The 12295-nt window shown below is 52.1% G+C and overlaps 1 protein-coding gene across 2 annotated transcripts in view; it reads left to right on the forward strand.

The window, feature by feature from the left end:
- The window catches only part of LOC144728673 (protein turtle homolog B-like), a 183443-nt gene that overhangs the window by 131031 nt on the left and 40117 nt on the right, over window positions 1-12295 (forward strand). For both annotated transcript variants that reach the window (XM_078608261.1, XM_078608260.1), the window contains exons 7-10: window positions 2193-2338; window positions 8323-8465; window positions 9068-9208; window positions 10142-10258. In XM_078608261.1, the coding sequence (XP_078464387.1) occupies window positions 2193-2338; window positions 8323-8465; window positions 9068-9208; window positions 10142-10258 (547 nt within the window). The remainder of the gene's footprint in view (window positions 1-2192; window positions 2339-8322; window positions 8466-9067; window positions 9209-10141; window positions 10259-12295) is intronic.

Genomic DNA, 12295 nt, shown 5'->3' on the forward strand with positions numbered 1-12295 from the left:
GGCGTGTGCGCTAAGTGCCCACCTGCAGTTGCAGCTGCTGTACAACAGTCAGCGCTATGTCACTACATATGTACATTATGTATGTTGAACTTCTTTTGCACTGTACGTAGCCAACTGCGCTAATCGGAGGTGTGAAGGAAGGACAACAAACTAAACACAAAAACGAGTTCTAAAGAAATGAGTGTCCAATCTAGATAATTTTAAAGTGCAAATCTCTAGTGGCTTCCTAATATCAGAAGGAAGAGCGTTCCAGACGGCCGCAGAAGCGCATCTGAAAGCGCGCGTTGTGGTGACCACCGTCTTTGTTCGATGGTTCGCCAAAAGCCGCTTCTGCGTGGATCATCGGAGTGCACGTGATGATGGTCTATGCTCCTTGACGAGATCAGCGAGGTATTGTGGTTCATTTGTGGCAAGCATTCTGTGTAATAAGTGAGACCTTATAAGTGAAGTATAGTAAACTACGGCGGGAAACCACTTGACGGGTAGCACACTTTATTAACACTTGTCTTTCCACAATAACACGTGTGGTCACTATTTCTCACGCTACACGTTCCACTCGACACGTGTGGTCACTACAGCTCACGCTACACGTTCCACTCGACACGTGTGGTCACTACAGCTCACGCTACACGTTCCACTCAACACGTGTGGTCACTACAGCTCACGCTACACGTTCCCGCTACACGTTCCCGGGCACTCCAGCCCCGTAGCATCCGTGGAACCTACAGACCCACCCCAGCTTGGGCGTGGGTCACGACCTCTGGGTCCCGCGGCCCGGCCCTCACACGGACGTCCGGCCCCGGGTCCCAAGGTCCCGCCTCTGAGCCACACAGGGCCCCGGTCCTCACAAGGACAGCGGGACTAGGTGTCTCAGGGCCCTATCTCTTCCTCCTCCGTCTTCTGTCTTCACTGGTCACCAACTCCCCGCGCGCCTGCGCGCACCGCCTTATATAGCCTCCGCTCCCAGGAGACGGAGCCTATGCGGACCGCGACGTGAGCACCCACCTTAGTTGACCAATCACCACGCGCTGCCACACGATCCCTTCGCTGTCAGCGCGCGTCACCCACACACAGCCAATCACCACCTCATAACCCATGACCCCGCGCTGACCTATGATCCCTCACTGTCAGCGCGCGTCACCAATACACACAGCCAATCACCACGCGCTGCCACACGATCCTTACCGCCAGCGCGTATCACCACTACATAAGCATGGAGACTATTGAAACGAAGCACAAATGCCAAAAAACCATGCGGCCAGCAATAAACAGCACTCTTGAAGGTATAATAGATTAGAGTTCATACACTATGTGAATTGAGCAAGGTTACAAGGTCCTGGGAAAGGAGACGGTGGGAGGGAATTTCAAAGTGGAGCAGTGCCATGGAAGAAGTAGAAAGAGAAGCGATGTGACTGTCAGTGTCGTGAGTGGGTGGGTTGATGAGTGAGTCAGTGGGTGAGTGATTTTGTGCATGAGTGAGTGAGTGGGAGAGTTGTTGTGACCCCCAGTGTGGCGGTCAAGCACAGTGCAGATTACATGGAACTGTCAGTCTCATAGACCGAGTCCTTGAGACGGATGCAGGAATTGATGAGCGAAGTTCACGGTGAGTGCATGAGTGAGTGTGTGAGTTATTGGGTGAGTGTGTGTGCATCAGTTAGTGCGAAAGTGAGTCAGTGGATGAGTGAGTGTCGGGGAGTGGGTGAGTGATTGGGTGGGTGAGTGAGTGAGTTGTAACCTGCAGCGTGGTGGTTGAACGCACTGTGGAAGAGACAAAGCAGTCCGGTCAAACGAACCCTCAAGATGGGAGGAGGAATCAAAGAGTTAAGTTCGTGGAGAGAGTGGTGGTAGGGACAGGACAGCGATAGCCACGATGGACTCCCACGCATCTCCCTGGAGCCCTGCACACTCGACGCTCCTCTGGCAAGGTCATGCGGGTTGTCTGTGCAGGGGGGAGCGGTGGCAAGGAGTCGATTTCTGCTAACCTCTAACAACGGTGACGAATATCCAAACCGGTCCTGCTGCGCCTCCCTCTAGGTCGACTTGGCCTTAAACGAGTACCCGGTGCGGTGGTGTGTAAAATATCGGCCGGGCGTTGTTCCGGCCACACTAGTCCCTCGGTGCTCGCTAACAGCGCTTGACCCCAACAGGCAGAATAGGTCACACGAGGGATCTTTGCCTTTGTGCGCCGCCAGTGGGCTGGAGGGGCGTGTGCGGGTGCTGCTGGACGGGAGCCTGCTCATCTACCGCGCCAGCCCGAACGACGCGGGGGCCTACTCCTGCGTGGCGAGCAATGGCCTGGGCAACGCCGCCACCGCCTTGGCGCACCTCACCATCCACTGTGAGCCACCACACTGCACCGCACCACACCACACCACACCGCACCGCACCACACCACACCGCACCGTACCACACCACACCGCACCGTACCACATCGTACCACACCACACCGTACCACACCACGCCGAACCACGCGCCACTGCACCATGCCACTAAAGCACACCGAGCCATAGCCAGACGTGTCGGCGTCCCGGACAACAACAACAACATGCTGCCCACTCCACTCCCGAGCTCACCACACAGTTGAGCCTTCCCTCCCCGCCCTGTCCGTCCCCCCCCTCCCCACCCACCCCACCGCTGCGGCGGCACCTGAGGGTTTAGCAGCACTCGGCAGATTCTGCCACGAACGTTCACCGATCGGGTTACAGAATTACATGGTAAACAGACCCCTGTCTACTCTCTGGTGGATGAAGGCCTCCCTACGCCATGTCGATCATTGAGCTTGTTTGACCATACTTCATGCTGGTCAGTGTGGTTGGTGATGGGGGGGGCGGCAAGACCCGTTCAGATATCTCTCGCCACTCATGTTCGCTGTCGCCAAGACTCAAACTCAAGTGTTGGCAGGTACAGAGTGTTTGCCACTGTGGCGTCGCCCCATCCAATTACGATGATTGTATATGTGTAGTGAGTCCAACTGAGTCACAGACGTTGTCTTGGGAGCAACACTTTATTCAATAAATCAACATAACATAACACAACCTACACTTGGGTGTTGAATGCTCATCTAGCCACGCTATGGCAGAACTAGACACGGTTCGCTATCCCGGCCCAGACCACAAGCTGGGTCCCAGACCGCGTGGCTAGAGGCTCCTTTTGCCTGACGTGGATCTTCATCACCAGCAACACGAAGAGCCCCGAGCCCCTCACGGGGCCCCATTATATCGGCCCGGGCTGGCTCCGCCCCTCGTCCCGCCCACCTTCTAGATCTCTCGAGCTCTTTCCCGAAGGCTCCCCGAGAGCTCTTTTATACCACGTGACCGCCCAGCGGCCCCTGTCCAGTCCACCGGTGGCCCCCCTCCAATATCATCCAGTCATGTGTCGGCAGGTCAACCAGCGTATCATGCCCCAACGTAACCCTGGCTGACACTCCCTCTCACTCCCTCACCGAAGGCCCGCACCGCGTGGTGCCTCCGTGCTGACCAGCGCTCACTCAAGCCCTGCTAGGGCTGGTACTACACCCACTAAGCAGGCTACACATAATGCCAACACATTATCTGCCATGGCTTTGCCAAGCCCAGCACACAGTGAAAATCACAGTCACTACATCTGCATACGAATGCTAGGAATTATTTTTCACGTGGAACCGAGTCCGCATCAAGCGAGCGGTGAGCAGATTGTACTCATTGCTTGCCATGGTACTCGAACGAGCGAGCGGTGAGCAGAGCGGTGAGCAGATTGTACTCATTGCTTGCCATGGTACTCGAACGAACTCGCGGTTCACGCACAGCAGCAACGGCTGTGCCCCACGGAGTATGCTGCATGAAGCGGATGCTCTGGTTTGCACTCGCCGTCCGGTTCTGCACCCCGAAAAACATTTTGCCTCTGCACAAAATGAAACCGCCCACAATGCATTTCTTGTTATTAACGGTGACAGGAACGTGTGAGGTGGCGGCGGGGGCAGCTTGCAGGACGCCTTCATCCAGCAGTGGACATGAACGTGGCTGTTGATGACGATGATGAATGGCGACAAGAGGAATGACCACCGCTTGATTCGTAAAGCCATGACATTCTCGATCTCTCCCCTTGCCCCCTCCCCACGCGATGCCCCCGAGGGATTGCTTTGCGAGCAGCACCGCCATAACAGAGCCCTCACCATTCGTGCTCAGTCCTGGTCGCTGGTCAACTCCACCACCACCATCATCATCACCTCTCTCTGGGGGGCTGATAAAATAAGTACCGCTTTGTGGGAAGCTGACTGCGGTTGTCCAGTGGAGAGACTGGCTTTCACACTGGCTCATAGATGAGTGCTGCCCAATGCCTGTTTAGTGAAACTAAATACTATTAAAACTTTAAACTATTTTTTTTTACCAGGTAATACCAACTGAGCTGTATAGCTCAAATGATACCTCAATGAAGTGGCTTTATAACAGCAGCCAAATATTCTGAACGTGTGATGTTGATTATAAATGTGGAGGGGAAAACCGGAGGACCCGGAGAAAAATCCACGCGACCACGGGGAGAGAGACGTGCAAACTTCACATATACAGGCGTCAGGGTCAGGATCGAACCCACGACCTCCTGTATACCAGGCAAGGTAGTTAACATCTTGCAACCACGGCGACCCAGTTAAACTAAACTAAATTATTTTTTTATTTTACCAGGTATGTAACTCTTTTTCAGAAGCGACCTGGTCACAAATTATAGTTCAACGAAGTGGCCTATTATGTGGACATTTATAGGAGTCAAATACTCTAAACGCGTGATGTTGATTCTAAATGTGGAAGGAAAACACTGGTGGACTGGAGAAGAATCCACAAGACCACGGAGAGAACATGCAAACTCGAAATATGCAGGCGTCAGGATCGGGATCGAGTAAACAGATTTCCACTTCGGCGGCCCAGTTAGGGAAATGCTTCCCGTTTAGCAGGTCGTCGGGGCCACTGCGTGAGGAATGACGGTGATAATTTAATTGGTGGTGTTGAAGGGGGTGGGATAATACAAGGTGATACATTTATAGATACCCCACTAAAATGGTAGGAAGGCACGGGTAGACCAGCGTGTTACAAAGCCTCTACACGTCACACAAATCTGAACTCATTCAATCTTTGGACACTTTCGTGATTTACCTTGCCCAGCTTAAACGGTATGTTTTATTTTACAACATTGAATGATTCATAGGTTGAGGTCATTTATATCTAAGCAAGAAGGCAATTAGGAAGCAGTGAGGTGTCTACAAACGGATCACCCTGTTAACATCTCACCACTGCGAGGTGCCGCGGTGGTGAGATGTCAACTACCTCGCCTGGTATGCAGGAGGTCGTCGGTTCGACCCCTTAAAGGATGCCTGCTGTATATTTGGGTTTGCATGTTCTCCCCATGGTCGCGTGACTTTTTCTTCGGGTCCTCCTGTTTTTTCCTCCACATTTAGACAACAACATACATTTAGTGTTTTGCTGCTATAAATTTCCACATGATAAGCCAGTTCATTGGACTATCATTTGTGGCTAGGTCGCTTCTGACAAAGAGGAATATAGCTCAGTGGGCCTTTCTTGGTGAAATATAAAGTTTAGTTTACATAGTCTAGTTTTAATTTATATCGGGTGTATTCACCGGTTCATGTGACTCAGTGGTAGAGTGAGCGCGTCGCAATCCGAAAGCTCAAACATCCTTGTTGGGGGGTAACTCAGCCCATCATTCCTCCGGGTCGATAAATACGTACCATGTTGTGGAAAGCCAAAAATAGTCGCCATACGGACAACCGCGACCCTGCCATAGGAATGTGGAGATTACTCCGCTGCAAACAGAGGATGAACAACACCTCAATGCTCAAGTGAGCAGGATATCACTTTGACTTTTCGCTTCTGAGCTGGATCATTGACATTTTAATTTCAATGCTACAGGCATAGATGAACAGCGCTGATGAGAGAAGTCAGCCAGTAACTCCCACCCAGGGGATAAACATTGTCGAAATAGCACGCGGACTATCGCGTGATACTCGTGACAGCATTTGTCATACAGACACTGATGCCTGTGGTGGATTCAGCGCATGAATGCACTGCAGCACAGCAGTGAGCGAGAGGCGGTTGCGATTTGGGTAGGCCTTCATCCAGCAGTGGATTAACCACGGATTGATGCATCGGTGCCCAAGAGTAATGAAAAACGCGCTTCCTCGACACTGACCAGTACTGACGCGCTGGCACCTGCATCTCCCTTGCTGGGAGTGTGGTTCTGACCCCGTGTCCACGGCAATCGGCCTGTGTCTGAATCACGGTGGCAATCCGGCATGCGTCCCACGGTGATGGCAATTCGTTTGAAAACAAGAGACAGCCTCTTCGGTTCTCGGGCAAGGCTCTTTGCTAATAGTTGTGGTCTCTCGATCAAAGGTGTCCACGTTGATAATGCAGATTCAAGACTTGATTAGGAAAGAGTGCGGGTCCTTTCAGCGGCAGAAGGCATTGGAGGCAGCGGCGCTGTTTGAAGCTTAAACGTTGGAGAGAGAACAAATAAATGCTCGACCGGGTTACATGTGGTGCAGCAACGTGGCCATTATCAACAACAAGATAAAGAAAACGGAACAACAACAGTCGAGGGCACACCACATTGTGGAGAGACGCACGCTTGGAATTGCAATGAGATTGAGAGAGGAGCAAGTAGAATAGACAGCGGACGCTTGTTATTTGCGTCATCCTAACCGTTCCAAAGAGTGAGTTGGGGCTTGGCGGCCAGGACGTGTCATGGTTAGAAGGGGCGATGGACCACGGTCGAGAATAATACCAGAGTCGCAGGCAAGGAATGGATCTCGCCTGTTGAGAGGAGGTGCTGTGTGGAATAGTGAGAGGTTGGTGGTGGCTTGGAAGGCCTTTATAAATCCAGCAGTGGATTGATCACGCGTGTATGTATGTGGACTTTCTTTCGCATCGTACGTAGCCAACCATGCTAATCAGAGGTATGGGGGAAGGATGACAAATCATCATGGCTGATGATGATGATAATGACAATAGCACAACCCTTCTGTGTAAACAGCGGGCTGCACACGAGTGTGTGCAGCTACGGAGCGTATCTAGTGGGCCGGTTCCCGTGGGCAGCGAAAAAGTTGTGGCCATGGCCTGCTGCATAAAACCTCCCCATGGGCCGCCTTTGGCCTGAGGGTGTTCGTGTTTGATGCCCCCTCCTCCAGACCCAAAAGCAAACTCATTCAATGAGCGGTACAACACTGACTTGGCACGTCATAAAAATTTCGCCTCGGAAAAAATGGGGATGTAATTGACACTAAATTACCGCTGTGGTGCAAAGGACATTGTTCACGACTGGGCCGCTCCCTACTGCGCCCGTGTGGACGTGCCCTCCATAGACTGTGTCCTCCATGGGCTGTACCCTCCGCGAGCCGTGCTCACCATTAGCTGTGCCCTCCAGGAGTCATGCGTGTACGCCATGCAGCTCCGAGGGGCACGCGGCGCGACGCCGCAGCACTTGCGTCCCCAGTGCATGCGCGGATTGCTATCACACCAGGTGTTGTCACCATTTCTGAGGTGCAATGAGAGGGGGAAACTCTATACAACCCTTTGTCATGAGTGGTGTATTTGTTAACGTTCTATGGAGAGTTAAAGATCTCCTAGGACAGCAGCTGCTGCCTCCTCGCCAAGAGGATGATCCTGGGAAATCCAGGGCAGGTGGTGAGCCCTACAAGACAGAGACCAATGGTCGTTGTCGGGATGCATCGAAAATATAAAATAAAAATTCGGATCCTAAATTTGGTATCCAAAGAGGATAATTTTTTTTATTTTGGATTAATCCCAAAATGGGTAACACATCTCAAGTTTGATTCGGGAATCAATGTTGTGGTTGGGCCACGTAATGATCCGCTAAGTAGAAGAACAATTCTCAAAACCAAATGCTACCAGAGCATGTTTTTGTCTGCATGTTCACCATGAGTATATGTGGTTAATGCAGTTTCAGTTTGGTGTTTCAACATCTTAACACCTGTTTTATTGCCAGAAAGGGTAAAGCCTATTCTTATGCACCAAGCATCTTCAGAAAAGTTCAGGAAGTCAGCATAAAAATTTGATAATCTGGCTACCCGAGTTCGATTCCTGCTCATGATCAACACCAGTGACGATTATCTGAACCAGTCCTGGACCTTGGCTAGGTTAACTCAACTTCAAACGAGTACCTTGCGTGGTGTGTAAAACCATCATCACTGGGAAGACAAAGGCGGACGGTTTTGGTGAGGGCCACCCACCCCCCTCGTGTGCTGCTCGCTAACAGCACTTGCCCCAACAGTCTGTTAAGGCTACACGGGGGGGATATTTGTCTTTTGTCTCACAGACCCGGCACGGGTAGTGGGCATGCCGGCGGTGACGTACGTGCCCATTGGCCTGGCCGGCTTCGTGCGCTGCCCCGCGGACGCAGTGCCCCCCGTGTTGCGCATTGACTGGAAACGGGACGGCCGACCTCTTGACCTGCAAGCGGTGAGCGCCCCCCCCACACCCTTCCCCCCCCACCTCTATCCCCTCCCTACTCTCACCCCACTGTGCTTCTCCACAATGGCTGCCGTTTCCTATTCCCCCATGCACGTTTTAGAAGAGGCGTTCCGCCATGTGAATGTCGGCTCACTGCAATGGCGATTGAAAACCACAGAGGAAAAAAAAACTAATGAAAAGTATTAAAATACATTTCCTGTAACAAAAGTTCGCTTGGACGAAATCCATTTGACAAACCGTTTAAAGTCAAATGAAGTTACGGCAATGACTGCACTGGTATGTAGACAGAGAAGGACATGAGTCGAACACAAGCGCATGTGAAGGTGTCGCACAGCAGCGCCGACTAGTGATGTAGGTGGGAAAGGCGCCGAGGGTGCTCGTGAAGTGACGGACTTCCCAGGATTAGGTGGAATTCGCGGGGCGTGGGGGGGGGAGAATCCCGAGGTGAGATTCCTTGGACGCCCCATGGTGTCATGGGGCGTCCAAGGTCCCGAGGGAGTGGCGTGACGGCTCTGGGTGAGTGATGGGCATTGAGTGTCGACGCCAAGCACGCCGTGTTTTCCTCCTGCCCCACCGCCCCCCGCCGGCAGATGCCGGGGTGGTCCCAGCGAGCAGACGGGGCGCTGGTGATCCCCGAGGTGAGCAAGGCGGCGCTGGGCTCCTACAGCTGCACCCCGTACAACGCCTACGGCAGCGTGGGGGAGTCAGCCAGCACCCAGCTCATACTCAAGGTGGGGCGCATCGCCACGGGGACTTTCGCTTGTCCGCAGAAAAGGTAAAGGCGCAGCCCTGGCGACGTCATGCCACTGCTGGCGCACAGGCCGTCCGCTTGAGGTAGCTCTGGACGTCCTCTCCGGCCGGCATTTTTTTTTGGTGGGAGAGCGTGCCGATCGACCGGCTGTGGTGGTGAACTCATTCTCACAGTTGGGTGGACAGAGCCTGTGGTAGGGGAGGGGGGCATTTAGGAAACTTGCCCGTTAATTACAAGTGCTGCGCCGGGATATTGCACCGGAGCGCTCGAGGCATTGCCAACCATTACGGGACGCTTCCTCTGTGTGTGTGGCCAGGTGGGGCTCGGCAGTAGAGCCGGCGGCTCACAAGCAGAAGTGTGCAAGTTCAAACCCTGATTGGGGGTCGATGGAATAAGTACCACTTTGTGGGGAGGTCAGTAGTGGTTGTCTCGGTGGCGAGATGTCAACTACCTCGCCTGGTATGCAGGTGGTCATGAGTTCGGTCTCGATCCTGATGGCTGCTGTATATTTGGAGTTTGCGTGTTCTCCCCGTGGTCACGTGGATTTTTCTCTGTGTCTTCCGGTTTTTCCTTCCACATTTAGAATCAACGTGTGTTTCGAGTATTTGGCTGCTATAAATGTCCACGTGATGAGCCATTTCGTTGAGCTATGATTTGTGAAAGCCAGGTCACTTCTGAAAAAGAGCGACATAGCTCAGTTGGCCTTACCTGGTAAAATAAAATAAAATATTTTAAAGTTTCATATTTTATAGACTCACCGCCACCACAGGAACGAGGAAATTTTCACCGCCGACTTCAGGGCTATCAGTGGGAGATGAGCGTCGCTTCAACGATGCTCGTTAAAGCCGGAGTTTGCTCTGACTCTCGATTTGCGTGCGCGTGCCCACGCGTGTCTGCGTGTGTGCGTGCCAAGCCTCCACCATACTTTACGCTGGTACCGGCGCGGGAATACAAGCAGGAGGTGGGGCGTGAGCTGCGCATCCCCTGCTCGGCGGTTGGGGACCCACCCCCCTCCTACTCCTGGAGGCAGGTGAGCAGCAGCAGCAGCAGCAGGAGCACCGGCGCCAAGAGCAGCAGCACCAGTGCCAGCACCGCTCCACATGGCGGCGCCACTGTGGGCCCACTACTCGGGTTGTTCATGAACAGCGACACGCCGATTTACGTCGTTTCGCATATTAGTTGTCGCTTTATTAGTACAGCCCATTCTCTCCTATAATGCTGCGTGTGTACTTTTCATAACGCAAATTGGATATAACGAGATGTATGTTTAAGGAGCACACATTTTTACGACGCGGATGCAAATTGGATATAACGCGTTTGAGCGAAGGGAATTTCGTCGCGTAATTAGGAATAAGCAATTGTACGGCTGCCTCGGCGTAGCATCGCACAAGGCGGGATGCTGCTGGATGCTTCTAGATGCTATCCACGCACCTCAGTCTTTGTTCGGCCTGCGTACGCATCTCCCGTGTTATCGCTGACTGCTTTACCCTAAATTATATATTATTCATCATAACGCAATTTTTCCATATCGTGGCATTTTTCAGGAATGCGACAACTACTGCGTTATAGGAGAACAGACTGTGTACCACTACCTGATTGTCATCGCCTCAACTCACCTCCGTTTAGCACGGTTGGCTACGTACAGTGCGAGAAGAAGTTTAACGTACATACACACTGACGTCGCTGACACCATCACCCGTCCTTTCTGGTATCCGTCTTCTCCGGCCTTCGCCTCCACCTACCCTGTACACGAGCTACTTTGCATCGCGCGTAAAGAAGTGTACTGTACCGTAGATTACAAAATATTATTTACGTACGGTATTTTGGTGATTTTTTATTGTACCCTGAAAAATTTGTGTTAAAGTTTACTGCCGTACCCTGAGCACGGAGTTTTCAGTAATGTAATGTAACATTGTGGATACATGTAGGATGAAGATGTGTGCATTAACAGACAGCGTCACCACAATGAGTAGGTTGGCAGGTTACGTGCAGTGGGGTAAAGTGTGGGTACATCGACCTCGGCCTGGCCAGCGGTGACAGAGTAGGTCGAGTACCTTCCCGAGGGTGGGAAACATTTGGAGACGTTCTAATTTCGAGCCTTGGCCCATGATGGCATCTGGAGGTTGTCAAGGGTGCTCGATGAAGGTCAGATGTCAGCCTTTGAACATTAAAAAAAGGTTCCTTTTGCATTATATTCTCCCCAAGAACTGAATGTTTATAATTTATAACTTTGCTTGTATCTGAGAGTTCTGAAAGGTGGTAACAACTCCGAGAGTGTGGGAAGGTCATCTCCAGTACCAGCTACACTCGAAACAGAGCCTAATCACACTCGTATTTTGTATTGTTCTTTATTGTCTTGTAAATGGATGTATACATTTGGATTGAGCCTGTAACATTTCAACACATTCAAGACACAAAGAGCTGCACTGCATGTACAATTATCCCTCGGCCTTTTTCAGACCACGAGTTCAAGAGCACTGAATGTCTTGCCGCTTTGTCATCATTTCAAAGATTTGAGAAAATGTGGCCATTCCATCAACAGGCGGCAGCAGCAGTGAGAGAACGACCCAACAGTCCTCATTTGGACTCATCGGTCCCGTGGTCAGAGATGTTCACTGCTGCCACATGCATCTGGGAGCCCTACATTTGGAGAGGGACCCCGCGAGCACTGCCAGAAGGCAACAATGTTTACGTCTGCAATGACGACGGATTTTTGTCATCATTTTCAGATTGAATTCAACACATTCTCTTTTCCCTTTGAGGCTGAAGCGTTATTGACGAATGCGTTGAGTTTTTGTTCCTCACGCTTGTGCACCATTGCCACACGATTTGTCCTTCGAGTGGCCTCCCGTGCGTGTGCGTGCGCTCATGCGCAGTGCGCGATGAACTTGGCGACCCGAGTTCGATTCCCGCTCACGACCAACACCAGTGACGAGTACCTGCACCGGTCCTGTGCCTCCCCTAGGTCGACTCAACCTCAAATGAGTACCTGGTGCAGTGTGTAAAACATCGCCACTGGGGAGACAAAGGCGGCCGGGCATGATCTGGCCACCCACCCCCCTCGTGT

Source organism: Lampetra planeri, chromosome 29 (assembly GCF_965212315.1).
Source record: "Lampetra planeri chromosome 29, kcLamPlan1.2.h2, whole genome shotgun sequence".
NCBI lineage: Eukaryota > Metazoa > Chordata > Hyperoartia > Petromyzontiformes > Petromyzontidae > Lampetra > Lampetra planeri.